The sequence below is a fragment of the Crinia signifera genome, chromosome 8 (assembly GCF_055691185.1).
Source record: "Crinia signifera chromosome 8, ASM5569118v1, whole genome shotgun sequence".
Classification (NCBI taxonomy): Eukaryota; Metazoa; Chordata; class Amphibia; order Anura; family Myobatrachidae; genus Crinia; species Crinia signifera.
In genome coordinates this window covers 19,573,694-19,589,500 of record NC_139224.1, presented here as the reverse complement: position 1 = coordinate 19,589,500, position 15,807 = coordinate 19,573,694, and the positions used below count along the sequence as shown (strand labels likewise).

Genomic DNA, 15,807 nt, shown 5'->3' with positions numbered 1-15,807 from the left:
TTACAGCATCAGATGCCAGCATTTGAGAACAATACCTGGGGACGGTTTACTGCTGGGCAGGGACAGTCCCTATGTCACGCTACATCTGGCTGCACCCCTGGGTAATACTTCTAGTTCTAGGTGTTGTACAACTACAAGTCCCCTGCAATACGTGTCTTACAACTGGCATTATGGATCTGTGGCTTCCGGGTGGTTCTGGAGCTATGGAGGTTGCTTAATTATTCATGGAAACGTTACAAGCAGCAATCTCACATAGAGGGTGACATTGAAAGGGATGCGATTTTAGATTTTTTAGCACCTTTTCCCAAAATCGAATATTTATTGAGATGCAAATTCACGGCAAAAAATGCGATTTTAAAAAGGTGGGATAATGTGCGATTTTGGAAAGCGACTAAAAATCTCATCCCATTAAATGTCACCCAGAGAGATGAACTGTTATCCAGAGTTGGGGGCCGCAGCACAGTTAAAAATTCAAATAGGGGAACCACACCAACTGCCAGTGCGTCAGTTTGGAAGGGCATTTGGGGGCTCTTGGTGTGGCTTCCCTGTTTGAATATTGAACAGTGCTGCAGCTCCTCCTCTGGAGCCTCCCATGCTTATCAGGTGCCATACAAACGGACCAATACCGAAGCAGTCTGGTACTTAACTATTCACTCCCGATAATGACTAATATTTTGCAACCCGGAGGTTTCAAAATGCTTATCTGCTAGCAGGGGCACCGATTTATGTTTTTGCTGGTAGGTGCTCAAGGGGGCATGTCCTTTAGCACGGTTCGTGCAGCGCTGGGAGGCAGCGGGGTCCCTGCGGCGGATGGGCAGTCATCGGCGGGGTCCCTGCGTTGGATGGGAACTAGTAGCGCTACTAGTTCCCATCCGCCGCAGGGACCCCGTCGCTGACTTCCCATCCGCTGCAGGGACCCCGCCGCTGACTGCCTAGCAGTTCCTCCAATAATGTGTTTTCAGAGTTCAGACTTCAGCGGAAAAGGTTAACGTCGAGTGGCGGGTGAGCTCCGGCCGTGGCCCGTGGGTGCTCGGCCCCCCGGAGCACTCACGGAATCAGCGCCTATGACTATGACTACCAGTTAAACACAGACTCGCAGTGCATTGTGTGATGGCAGAACAGGCAGAGCTCAAAGTGCATTCAAAAGCTTCTCTGCTCACTACCTCATGTGCTATGTAACTGTGGCTGCTATGGTAGTACCTGGCATTTTTCAGAATTATAAAGTAATATGAGTCTGAAGAGACCAATTAAGTATAAATGGTAAATGCCAACATACTTCTTCTGCGATAGTGATTTATACTACAATACTACAATAGAACTTGTCAGAGTATCACAACTTCTGCTTTGCGTCTTCAATGTTACCGTTATGCAATAAAACCCTTAGGTCCTTTACCTGCTGGCATATGAAGATCATCTTATATAATGTCTTCTAACCGTAGTATGATCATGTAAACAATAAGGAAACAGAATACGCCTGTTTGTGTTCCTGAGCTGTGACAAAACAACAGCAATTTATTTTATACTCCTGCTGGATTGACTTGCTTTCACTGCTAGGGAACACATAAAGGTCATTGTATGTATCGGAAATGACTAGAAATGTATCAGGTCCTTATCTGCTGCAAGCGAATTACCGAGATATCACCAATTACCTTTTAATTAAAGGAATATGTTCTAAATATGCACAGAGATTACACCTGGTGCACAGCTGCACTTTCAAATTAAATACAGTATAAACTGGTTATTAGCCCGTCATAATGACAGAACAACATAACAGTAATATCAGCGCCGGCGGCTGTATGTGACCGAACAGAGCAATGCTTGAATTTCTCAGTCAGGCGCCATCTAGTGACTGCAGTGCACACAACACTTGAATTCCCCCCATAGAGGTGAGGAGCATTTTATCACAGATTGCGATTTTTGCTAATGTGCGCATGCCGTGAACTGTAGTTCACGGAGAGACAAGGGGGTTAAGTGCAGTGATGGGGCAGCAACAATGCATTTCTGGGATGCGGACAGACCGTTCGGGGGGGAGCGTGGCAGCTGTCTGATGTCACACGCAGCCGATGCAATGCAAAATAATCGCCGCACTGCGTTTAGCTTTGTAGCTAGGTTGCGCAGCCTGGAGGCAGCCTGTATTGTACGAGTGCTGTACTATGTAACGATGTTCTTGCACTTTGTGGGGGGGGGGGGGGGGGGGTGTGGCGGGTACCTGGCAAATGGGAAGCCTTTCCCTGTGCTGGGCACCCCCCGCAGCCTACCGTCGCGGGTTGTACTTTTTTCGAATCTTAGCAAAACTACAAACTGAATGAGGGCCAGTAACTGTAGAACGGGGTAACAGTTGTATAGGTGTGTACCCGGCATTAGGTGGAATGTGCTTGTCTACCCCACCAAAATCTAAGAATTCAGAAACATTAATCTAAGTTATTGTAAATAAATAGAAATGATGTCTTTTGAGCTATTTAGCTATTTCTTTGATTGTAGCCATACCTAGTGATTTTTCACCAAACTTCGCACGGGTCGCACTAGAATTCCGTTCGCTGGAGGTGTCCAGAATTGCAATCATGTCGCGACTTATGCTGCCCATACACTTGTGAGATATTGTATACAATCCTTCGATTTCGACCTCATCTGGCTGAGAAATCGAATGATTGTATGCACAAAATGTGTACCATTCGACGCGATGCGCGGGCACGCCGCTCGCATGTCGCGTCTCGCGGTCTTATGTGCTGCACATAATATTTCTCGAATTGTATGTGCGGTCGAATGCTGTTTTGTGCGCATGCGATTTTTCTAAACGGCGACGTGCGATTCTTGAAGAGTTCCGGTCACTTCCTGGCCCCTCCTCTTCCAACCACCCTTTTTTATCAAACGGTGCATTCGATAAATTGCATGATCAAATGCAAAATCGAATGCACTAAAATGCTTTTTTCATGCGATTTATCGAATGCTGAGCTTCAGGGGAAATCGAACCCGAGATTGCATCGAATGTAATCGCACAAGTGTATGGGCAGCATCAGAATGAGACCCTGCTTATGGTCCCAATATTGTACTTAGGATACGTATGTGATGCTAAAGTATTGATTAGGAAAAGCAACACAATTTGTATTTACTTCGCAAACGTAGCTGCAGAGCCTTGTACAGCGCTGAGCGTTTACTAAGACGTGTATTAAATTATCGCCTTTACTTATACTGATGTCTTTCTTTTTTTTACATTACAGGATCTCATTTGTGCTTTCCAATCTAAAGGTATGTCCATTGCCACATTTTTATTATTACTATCATCTCTCTAGACTTAAGGGGCCTACACACGGGGAGATTTGCTGAGCGTTGTGAGTGATGGGGGGTGAGCGATGTGCCGCGGAGAGATCTGTCAGGGTCAATGTGCTCCAGAGATAACACTGGCCCTGACACCGGCGATTATAGATTTATCCAGCATGCTGGATATAAATTTTCGGGGGTCGCGGCATCGCGCATCCCTATCGCTATGGCCCCTACACACGGAGCGATGTAGGGGCATTTTCCAAGTGATCTAGTGAGTTCGCTTAGAAAATGCCCCGGGAATCACCCCTAACTTCTCTTTGTTTGGGATAATGTGATTCATATTCTTCATTTAAAGATAAAAAAAGTATAGTAATAATTGTTTGTCTTTTTAAAGGAAAGTATTATTGCCCATTGTTACAGCGTTTACTCACAGTACAGCCATAATACATTGATTTGGAACAAGGACAGCTGTTCCAATGGAAATAAAATGTAACCGTATCTCTTACAAGACACTACTAAATCTCTTATCCATGCACTCATTGTATCCTGCATTGACTATTGCAAAAACTGGTCTTCCCAAGAACAGACTCTCGCCACTGCAATCCATTTTAAATGCTGCTGCTAGGCTGATCTTCCTAGCAAGATGCTCATCGTCTGCTGATCCGCTCTGCCAGTCCCTCCATTGGTTGCCTGTATCTTACCGTATTCAATATAAAACACTTCTACTCAGGGCCGGCGCCACCACTAGGCAGTGTTAGGCATTTGCCTAGGGCGCCGGCCACTGGGGGGCAGTAGTTGGGGAGAGCTGGAGGTCTGGCTTAGAGGGCAGGAGGGAGGGCTCGCTGCGCTGTGTGCAGTTCAGTCCCGGACCCCGGTGCATGTTAACTGACATTTTCCTCCACCCGCACTGCGTACAGCCGCTCAGCCGGGCAGCGTCTGAGGGTGAGCCAAGTGCTCAGCGCTGCCCGGCTGAGCGGCTGTACTTGGTGCGGGTGGTGGAAGATGTCAGTCACACTGCGCCGGGACTGAACTGCGAGGCCTCCCTCCTGCCCGCTAAGCCAGACCTCCAGCTCTCCCTCCCACCCGCTGAGCTAGACCCGAGCTCCTCCTGAAGCGGTGAGTAATTATACCCGTGGAGCGGGTGAGCGCCTGGGCGCCCCCCCCCGCCTGGGGCGCTCCAGCGCCTTGCACCGGCACTGCTTCTACTCACATACAGTATAATGCCTTTTCTGCTGCCCTGAGCCATTATTTCGGTTTCACAATACAACTGAAATTCAGACAAGACTCAACAATAGGCAAACAGTAAATTATTAATGAACAAAAAAATTAAATAAAAACACTGTCTTGGCTGGAGCCCTTTTCCCTGGATTATGTATATTTGATGTATACGCAACCTATTTCCTTACATGACGTATATACAGTATTATAGTGATAATATTAATGTGTTTCTGTAACTCTAATAACACAGATTCGTGGTGCATGCCTGGGGACTTATACGTACCAACATTTCCTGTTCTGGTGCCAACCAATATCAGCTCCAAAACCGTGAAGACCTGCATTGGAAACAATTGCTCGCTGTGTCTGCAAGTGACCATGGACATATCTGTGGCTTTTATATCAGGTATCTATATAACTGGATTACCAGATTGCACATGCACAATATTGGTGTATGTATCCAGGATGTTGCATCATTCCCTCACGGAACTACATCTCCCATGCTCCTCCAACCAGCCTGATGGTTTTTGTATCAATACTTCCTTACGGCAGAGCATCATGGGAGGTGTAGTTCAGCTACAGATTGAATGCTAAACAGTTCTGGCCTCATTTGACTAACCCACATGTGCCATCTGCCCATCTGAAATCCCTTCTCAGGAACTATAGCTTGGTTCTCTCATTGATGTTACGGGTTATGGTGAGACTACCAGCTGCCTTACTATGGAGGGTAAACAATTAGATGTGATAAAGCACCTGGAGTGAAAAATTACTTTTTCAAGATTTCACGCTGTTTCACCAATATATATTTTTTTAACAGGGACATTTTATTAAATCCCCTATGAAAAATAGTTTTTCCATGTGAAAAAAACACACAGGTGCAGTGAAACCTGTGTTTTTATGTCGCCGTAGCCAGCGCCTATCAGGGAATTTTTACCGCATGCCCGAGGCAGGTGAAACAAAATCCCTAATGAGCTACTGCGCGTCCTGGCTTATTAGGGCTGAGAGGATAGCCTCTCCAGTGAAGCATTGTGGGTAATTGGCGAAACCCTTTGTATTAGTCCACTGTATATATAGTCATAGTACTTAAACAGTTACTGCTGACCCCTACTGACGTTTCAAAACATAATTCTAGTGATGCCTTTGGATTTTGTCTGGCTCCCTACCGACACCTAACTGTATAAAACCTCTGTATTCTACATTATTTTTGTCCGGCATTGATGTAGTAGGTTGTTAACTGTCCTCTACTACTTTTCAGAGGGAGAAGAAGAGTTGGGATCCGTTGACTGCGATTACTATGACAACTATTTTGATTATGATAGTACCGGTTATCCTGAAAGTGAAGGAGAGCAGGAAGATGAGAAAACAACTGCTAATCCTTATTTGGGGTCTAACAATTCCAGCACTGGTAAGAATCACGGGGGTCTGTCCTGCACGTGAGGTGTACATGTGGGTCGTCATGTTCAATATTTGTCATTATTGTAATTTAGTCTACTGTAGCAGTAGCGCACGCAGGGGGGGGTTTTGAGTACCCAGAAACCCCCCAGGAGTCTAAGGGCTCTATGCTGAAAGCTGAGGGTCCCCTCTTTTCATGGGTACAAGAATTAAAAAAATCGGCCCTTGGGAACCGGAGATATCTGACTTCAAAGCAGTGGTCCCCATCCAAGCCTGTTAATTGCTCTTCCCAGTCAGATATTTAAGGTTCTGTCTGACTTAGAGTTTTTCTGAGGGTATATTCCAAAAGCTGGGACTCTCCCCCTTTGATGGACACTAGGATCTTGTCTCTACTGTTCTCAGAACCAGAGATATCAGCCTTCCAGCAGCTGGTTACTGCTCCAGCTCCACACACCTGGTATGTAGTTTTATATGCTCATTGGCAGATTGCTCTGCCTCCTGAACTCTCATCCCCTAGTCCCCAATACCATTTGGTAGATGGGATTCTCACGTTTTTAATTCCATTAAAGTATAAGAAATCTATTTCCGGGAACTGGAGATATCTGCAGTCAAGCAAGCTGTCCTCCCATCAGACAATTATGAATAATAAGCCCACTCCACTATACACCCCTCCTCTGCATATTAACCCCTTCCCGACATTTGACGTACATGTACGTCATGGTCGGGAAGTACTTCCCGACATTTGACGTACATGTACGTCATGGCTTTAAACTGTCACTGCGTCTATAGACGCGGTGACAGTTAGGAGATGTCTGCTGTCCCTGACAGCAGACATCCCCCCTCGCCGCCCAGGGGGGGCAGGGGTGCCCCCCCCGGTCGGCGATCGCTGTGATTGGCTGTTCAAATCTGAACAGCCATTCACAGCGTTTCCTGTGTTACCGGCGGCTAAGCCGCTCGGTAACACAGGGATCGGTAGTGATCGGTGCTGTTAAGTACAGCACCGATCACCACCGATGAGCAGCACCCCCCTCCCACCCACCCGGCACTCACCCGGCCCGGCAGCAGGCTCACCCGGCGGCGGCAGCGGCAGGAGCGCACGCAGCGCGCACCCCCCTCCCCCCCCCCTGCCAGCCTGCAGCAGCAGCATGAGCTGCATAAAAAGTAAAAAAACATGATAATGAACTGAAATATATATATATATATATGTGTGTGTATATATATATATGTGTGTATATATATATACACATATATATATATATATATGTATATATGTATATATATATATATGTGTGTATATATATATATACATACACACATATATATATATATATATATACACACACACATACATACACATATATATATATATATATATATAAAAAGATATTCCCGACATATGACGTATATATACGTCATGGTTGGGAGGTACTTCCCGACCGAAGACGTATATATACGTCATGGTTTTAACTGTCACCGCGTCTATAGACGCGGTGACAGTTTGGAGATGTCTGCTGTCCCTGACAGCAGACATCCCCCCTCGCGGCGATCGCTGCGATTGGCTGTTCAAATGTGAACAGCCAATTGCAGCGTTTTCTGTGTTACCGGCGGCTAAGCCGCTCGGTAACACAGTGATCGGTGGTGATCGGTGCTGTTAAGTACAGCACCGATCACCACCGATCGCCAGCCCCCTCCCACCCGGCAGCCCCCCTCCCTCCCATTTTGAGCCAGAACTGCATTTTTCTGTAAAAAATTACATTTTTTTACACAAAAATGCAGATCTGGCTCAAAATTTTTCATTTTCACAAGGAATGAAGGAGACAAAGCACCCCAAAATCTGTGCCCCAATTTCTCCCGAGTACGGCAATGCCTCACATGTGACCAAAAAATACCAGTTGGGTGCATGGCAGGACTCAGAAGGGAAGGAGTGATATTTGGATTTTGCAGCACAGATTCTGGTTGAATGACCCCCGAAACACCCATACAGTGGAACCCCCCCACAAGTGACCCCATTTTGCAAACTACACCCTTCAGGGAATTCATCTAGGGGTATAGTGTACATTTCAAACCCCCAGGGGTTTCACCAATTTTGATACAACTGAGCTGTGAAAATGAAAAATTAATTTTTTTCATTTTCACTGCCCAGTTGTACCACAATTGGTGAAACCCCTGGGGGTTTGAAATGTACACTATACCCCTAGATGAATTCCCTGAAGGGTGTAGTTTGCAAAATGGGGTCACTTGTGGGGGGGTTCCTAACTTTTAGCATTTTATGGTGCCTAGAAACCTACATGGTGCCTAAAAAATAATCTCATAAAAAGGAGGCTCCAAAATCAAGTAGGTGCTCCTTCTATTATGAAGCCTGTGGTTTGGTCAACGTGCACACTAGGGCCACATATAGGATATTTATGAAAACAAAAGAATTGGGGGAATCAATTTTTAGTCACATTTCTCTAGTAAAATGTACTGTGTTCCTTAGAAAAATGTATTAAAATTGCAAATCTGCAAAAAAAAAGAAATTTTGAAATTTCACCTACACTTTGTTTTAATTCCTGTGAAACACCTAAAGGGTAAACAAACTTCCAAAATGCTGTTTTGAATACTGTGAGGGGTGCAGTTTTTGAAATGGCATCATTTATGGGGGTGTCTCACATACAAGTCCCTCAAAGTCACATCAGAACTGAACTGGTCCCTAAAAAAATCAGTGTTTGAAATTTTCTTGAAAATTTGAGAATTTGCTATTCATATTGTAAGCCTCCTAGTGTCCAAAAAAATGAAAATGAGGTTGAAATAATGATGGCAACATAAAGTATACATATGGTCTATGTTAGTTATTAACTATTTTGAGTGGTAAGATTATTTGTCTCACAAGCAGAAAATTTAACATTTTGCAAATCGCAAAATTTAACATTTTTTTCCGACATTTTGGTATTTTTCACAAAAAAACACAGACTGTATCGACGAAAATTTACCACTAACTTGAAGTACAATGTGTCACGAAAAAACAATCTCAAAATCACTGGGATAAGTAAAAGCAAAAAAAAGTTATCCCCACTTAAGTGATACATGTCAGATTTGAAAAAAAGGGCTCTGTCAGGAACGCAAAAACTGGCTCTGTCAGGAAGGGGTTAAACATCCTCTACCACCCTGGAAGTTATGTATCAGGGCCCCTTCATTCAGCCCAATGCCCTCTTCTCCCACCCCATCTCCCACCATCTGTGCAGTAAAGGGGTAATTTGTGGAAATTACTAATCCAGGCCCTACATGCTGAGCGGTTGATAATATACCCCCTACCAGTCGCGGGACATCAAAGCTTCCCCCACCCCTACCACTGGAGGATCGGTAGGGGCCCCAATACATTGTTATGTCCAGGTGCCTACACTGCTGTTAATGCCCCTGTATATATATATATATATATATATATATATATATATATATATATGTATGTATGTATATATATATATATATTTTTTTTTTTTATATATATTTTTTTTTTATTATTTATATACATTTGGTCTATCTATAATACTTTAACTGACCCGGCATATACTGGGTCACCTAAGTGTCCATCTCCGTGCTTTGCTCCGCCCCTCTGGAAACCCCCTTCTGAAAATCCTGCGTTTGCCCCTGTGTAGAGATCATCGTTAAAATGATCCGATCACAACTCCATTGCACGTCCGTGATCGACACCATACTGCGGTATGTTTTTCGTTTAATACATTCCCCTGAACTTCTTTCCACAGTTACATTTAATTGTCAATCGTTTCATAAGCAGCTGAACCCCCCCTGGTACACTTACGTATCATTACGGCAGAGGAGGACTACTGTAGATCGGAAAAGACTTACAGTAGCTGCAGGGATTTCCTTACTGTAAATGAGTTAAACTTTGTAACATCTCCAGGAATCCACAACAATCTCTATTTTAAGTATCGCGTCAGGTCAGTGTTAATACAAATCCTGGATGTTTATTCCTCAGCTGAATAACATTCATAGACTAATTGGAGAGTTTATACTTAGCTAAATACGCTCTCCTGCAGCAACTTGCCCTATTAGGGTATAGGTCGAAAGTCAAAATTTTGTGTTCCTACAGGCGGTATTTCACACCCTACCATCTACTAGGGCGTGGGGGTAGAATATAATAATGTGCAGCAAGCATGGCAAGCAAGCGCAGCAAGAAGCGCAAGAGGACACGGTACACTGATACGGTGTCTATGTTGACTTACGTCGACATTAAGGGAAAAAATGTAAAAGCTCATCGTTGACCTTTTGACTGTTGATTTTTTCCCCTCGTTGACCTTATTCTTGTGTCGACAAATCTGACTCTGTCGACCTTAGGCCTGTCTACTTATTACCAGCTTTGTAGTCTTGCTGTGTAATTGTATTACACACAGCTGATCGGTTAATAGATGGGTTTGGTGATGTCATAGTCAGTCAGGTCTTTTACCTGTAACATCAGATCCCATCAGAGAGGTAGAAGTCTGTAATGCAGTGGGAGGGAGGGTCCTGCTTTACTTCATGGAACATCAGGAACATAGACTATCAGGATAAAGTGGATGCAGTTGCCTATAAATGTTTATTTGGTACTTATATGTTAGTTGGGCGCCCACTATAGTTAGTACGCTCATACCCCCACTATCCATTTCGGTGTGGAGCCCCGTGAGGGGACGCGGAAAACTAAGCAAATAGATTAGTGGGCGCCCAACTAACATATAAGCCATTATAAACCATTTCTTTGTACTGTTAGTAACTATGTGATGTGGGTGGGGTATAGGGGTCCGACAGTCGGGATCCCGACTGGCCGGACCCAGACAGCATGGCGAGTGCAACTACGCTCGCCACGCTGCGGGCACGGTGGCTTGCTATGCGAGCCACCTATTCTCCCTCTATGGGGGTCGTGGTCCCCCATGAGGGAAAATAGCAGGTGGCCGTCAGGAACCCGGCTGTCGATGTTTTGACAGTCAGGATCCCGACATCGGGTGAATCCCTGTCGGAATCCCGACTGTTTGGACCCCGTCCAGCACCCATGTGATATGTGGCATAAACAGAATGCCGTTCACTTTAGTGCAGTGGTTTATTGTTTTTCATTTATGGGAACAGCTTGGAGGTGGGCAACCTAAGCCCCCCCATCCACCCGCCACCACACCCCACCCCAGCCCAGCCCCATGTAGGGTTAATCTGCAAAACAAGATACACAGAGATCTGGTGACACCTCTCCTCTGTAGGGGGCATTATTGTCATGAGTCTCTCACTGGGCCTTACTGTATTTCACAAAAATGGTTACCCCGGGGAGCGCAGATCTTAAATTACATGGAGATCCATGTAATTTCGATAGGCGTTCCTAGGTGGGTGCTAGGCAGTGGCTTTTGTCTGCGGGCATGTGGGGGCTTTGTAGGCATCAGAAGATGGGATACGGTCATTGGGTCACCAGCATGTTGGTCAACAGTCAATAGGTCGACACAATTATGTCAACATGAGTCTAGGTCGACATGGGTTTTTCACATTTCTTTGAGCCGACATGTGCCGACAGGCTTACCTTGACACTCCAGCTGTTGTTGAGCTACACATGCTCTACACAGCATGCTCTACATCAGACAATAGCAAAACTGTAGCAGGGCATGCTGGGATGTGTAGTTCAACAACAGCTGTCAAGGTTAGCCGTCAAGGCACTAGGGTGTGGTGGGCGAATAAAAAGTGTGCCGAGCGTAGCGAGGGGATGCGGTGCTACGTTTCCGTGTCCGTGTCGACATTTGGGACAATTTTTTTTTTAAAAACCCCACGTCGACCTTTTGACTGTCAACTTAACCCATGTCAACCAACATGCCGGTGACCTAATGATCCTCACCCCAGAAGTCACATTATTATTATTATAATTTTATTTATAAGGCGCCACAAGTGTTTCGCAGCGCCGTACAAAGGAACAATACAGGGAGACAAAACTTGGCATAACATTGAATAAATAACAAAAATACAATACAAATAAAGAGCACCACAGTTCAATACACATTACAGCTTAAATGTAAGTAGTGAGGACCCAATCAACATACAACTAGAGGCTTGAGGCCAATGATGGAGATGAGTATGAAGATGGTCACTGAGTGTTGGATTAAAGGAGTGCTGTGAGTGAAATGTGAAGAGAAGTGGGCTTTGACAACAGGAGGGAAGAGGGCCCTACTCGGAGGAGCTTACAATCTAGTAGGAAGGGGAGACAGACAGATTACAAGAGGTGCAAGCGAGGGGGTGGTGGTTAGATAGCAGGATGTAAACAGGCAAGGGGTCGGAGAACCAGCTGGTTTATGCAGTGGAAGGGTACGCTTTGATGAATAGGTGAGTTTTCAGTGCACGTTTGAAGCTTTGCAAGGTCGGGGAGAGTCTAATGGAGCGAGGGAGTGCGTTCCACTGAAGGGGTGCAGCACGGGCAAAGTCCTGGACTCTAGCATGGGAAGCAGTGATCAGGGTGGAGGAGAGACGACAGTCGTCAGCTGACCGTAGAGGGCGGGAGGGTGTATGAATGGAGATGAGGTTAGAGATATATGGAGCAATGGAAGTAGAGATGGCCCTGTATGTGAGTGTGAGGTGTTTGAAGAGGATTCTGTAGGGGAATGGAAGCCAGTGCAGATTTTGTTGAAGGGGAGTAGCAGAGTTAGAGCGGCGGGAGAGGAAGATAAGCCTGGCTGCAGCATTGAGGACAGATTGGAGAGGAGCTAGTTGGGATTGAGCGAGGCCAGTGAGAAGAGCATTACAGTAGTCAAGCCGTGAGATGACTAATGAGTGGATGATCAGCTTAGTTGCACTCTGTGAGAGAAAGGGCCTGATGCGAGCAATGTTGCGTAACTGGAACCGGCAAGAACGGGCCAGGGCTTGGATGTGGGGTGCAAAGGAGAGGGAGGAGTCAAGAGTGACACCCAGGCAGCGGAGTTGGGGAACAGGGGAGATGATGGTGTTGTTAACAGTGATAGAGATATTAGTAGGGGGCATAGCTCTGGGTGGGGGAAAGATAATAAGTTCGGTTTTGTCCATATTCAGCTTCAGAAATCGCTCAGACATCCAGGTAGAGATGGCAGCGAGGCAGTTGGAAACTTGAGAGAAAACAGTGGGGGACAGATCAGGAGAGGAGAGGTAGATTTGGGTGTCATCTGCATAGAGGTGATATTGGAAGCCAAAGGAGTTAATGAGTGCACCCAGAGAGGAGGTGTACAGAGAGAACAGGATGGGGCCAAGGACGGAACCCTGAGGGACCCCGACAGGAAGGATAGAAGGTGGTGAGGTAGAGCCAGAGGCAGAGACTGAGAAGGAACGGTTGAAGAGGTAAGAGGAAAACCAGTTGAAGACTGTGCCAGAGAGGCCAATGTTTTGGAGTGTGTGGAGGAGGAGAGGGTGATCCACAGTGTCAAAGGCAGCAGATAGGTCCAAAAGGATAAGCAGGATAAGCATGTCCATCGACCATGCACCAGGCATCGGGCGTTCTGAGCAACTTTAGGGTGTCTCTCATGCCCGATGTTGCGGTCAAAAGCCCAGGTGTTTTTTTCAGCAAATTAGAGCTGCAGACAATGGTTGTCTCAGTAGACAGCCCGTCGGCTGCGGCATTAACGTAAAACTTGCAGCCGGGTACGGGATGCAGTTACGATCCCGGCGGTCGGGATCCCGGCGTTCAGAATCCCGACGCCGGAATCCCGACCGCCGAAATGCCGACACTTTCTCCCTCCTGGGGTGTCCACGACACCCCTGGAGGGAGAATAAATTAGTGTGCCGAGCGTAGCGAGGCACCGGGCCCGCTGCGTGGCGAGCGCAGCGAGCCCGCAAGGGGGGGCGATCCACGTCCCCCCCTTGTCGGCATTTCGGCTGTCGGGATTCTGGCGTCGGGATTCTGAACGCCGGGATCCCGACCGCCGGGATTCAATACTGAATCCCCGGGTACAAATGGTGACCGCTACAAATGTAAAAAAAGTGGTCAGGACAGACTTCCAGATGCAGGCCCGTGGATGTCCGACACACACGGACGGATTCCAGCATTAGAGTAAGGCACGGGTCCTCAAACTATTTTGCACTGAGACCCCATCAGACAATAAAAATAATTATGGGACCCCAAAAAGTTACTGCAAAAGGTCATCACATCACATGTAAAGTCAGCAGACAGCACATACATGGCAGCATTGTGGAGGCACAGAGTGATGGGAGGAGTATGATATACCATACAAACCCATCACATCACATGTGCAGTCAGCAGACAGCACATACATGGCAGCATTGTGGAGGCACAGAGTGATGGGAGGAGTCTGATATACCATAACCCATCACATCACACGTGTAGTCAGCAGACAGCACATACATGGCAGCATTGTGGAGGCACAGAGTGATGGGAGGAGTCTGATATGCCATAACCCATCACATCACACGTGTAGTCAGCAGACAGCACATACATGGCAGCATTGTGGAGGCACAGAGTGATGGGAGGAGTCTGATATACCATAACCCATCACATCACACGTGTAGTCAGCAGACAGCACATACATGGCAGCATTGTGGAGGCACAGAGTGATGGGAGGAGTCTAATATACCATAACCCATCACATCACAGGTGTAGTCAGCAGACAGCACATACATGGCAGCATTGTGGAGGCACAGAGTGATGGGAGGAGTCTGATATACCATAACCCATCACATCACATGTGTAGTCAGCAGACAGCACATACATAGCAGCATTGTGGAGGCACAGAGTGATGGGAGGAGTCTAATATACCATAACCCATCACATCACATGTGCAGTCAGCAGACAGCACATACATGGCAGCATTGTGGAGGCACAGAGTGATGGGAGGAGTCTAATATTCCATAACCCATCACATCACACGTGTAGTCAGCAGACAGCACATACATGGCAGCATTGTGGAGGCACAGAGTGATGGGAGGAGTCTGATATAACATAACCCATCACATCACATCACATGTGTAGTCAGCAGACAGCACATACATGGCAGCACTGTGGAGGCACAGAGTGATGGGAGGAGTCTGATATACCATAACCCATCACATCACATGTGTGGTCAGCAGACAGCACATACATGGCAGCATTGTGGAGGCACAGAGTGATGGGAGGAGTCTGATATACCATAACCCATCACATCACATGTGTAGTCAGCAGACAGCACATACATATGGCAGCATTGTGGAGGCACAGAGTGATGGGAGGAGTCTGATATACCATAACCCATCACATCACATGTAAAGTCAGCAGACAGCACATACATGGCAGCATTGTGGAGGCACAGAGTGATGGGAGGAGTCCAAAATAACAGACAATTCATCAGACTTTTCAGACTCCTTGAATCACTGACTGAGATAACAAAAGTCATCGCGACCCCATGCTGAGAAGGTCAGGACCCACAGTTTGAGAACCCCTGGAGTAAGGAGATCAGTAGACTACCGCAGAAGCGCCGGACTCAGGATGTGCATTTGCAGAGCAGATACTGTGCTCACTGGTCATCCCCTCCTTACATGCCCGACAGCTAACTGTATATGGCTGCTGCTAATTAATAGATGCCTGCTAATCATTAGACACCTCATAATCTACTCTCATGATTAATACATAAAGAATGTTCTTATTGCCAGATTACTTGGTCATAGTTATTGTGTAATCTGCAGGCCCCTTGCTCTGCGCAGACCTGTATCTCTCACCCAGAAGCCTGAGCTGTTATGAGGTGAAGATTTCGCTGCCCCTGTCTTCTGTCCCACACAGACCGAACACAAGCAGTGTGGTAGTGGTAAGTGTCTCACTATGAAAGGTGAAAGCAAATTTTCCTGTATTGTCAATATAAAAATTCTAACCTGACCGTGAAGGATCCCTGTGACCTAACTATGCCTGAGATATTTACCAGCTGAGGTCACTGAGCGTCCTAGTTTCTATTTATAATTCAGCCATGGCTCCACCTTGCTTCCTCTGAAAAA

At 46.3% G+C, this 15,807-nt stretch overlaps 1 protein-coding gene across 1 annotated transcript in view; it reads left to right on the top strand.

Moving 5' to 3' along the window:
• IL17RC (interleukin 17 receptor C) overlaps positions 1-15,807 on the top strand; it is a 68,866-nt gene that overhangs the window by 16,736 nt on the left and 36,323 nt on the right. Inside the window, exons 2-5 of the mRNA XM_083155917.1 lie at positions 3,219-3,246; positions 4,730-4,882; positions 5,732-5,881; positions 15,505-15,623. Of these exons, the coding sequence (XP_083012043.1) occupies positions 3,219-3,246; positions 4,730-4,882; positions 5,732-5,881; positions 15,505-15,623 (450 nt within the window). The remainder of the gene's footprint in view (positions 1-3,218; positions 3,247-4,729; positions 4,883-5,731; positions 5,882-15,504; positions 15,624-15,807) is intronic.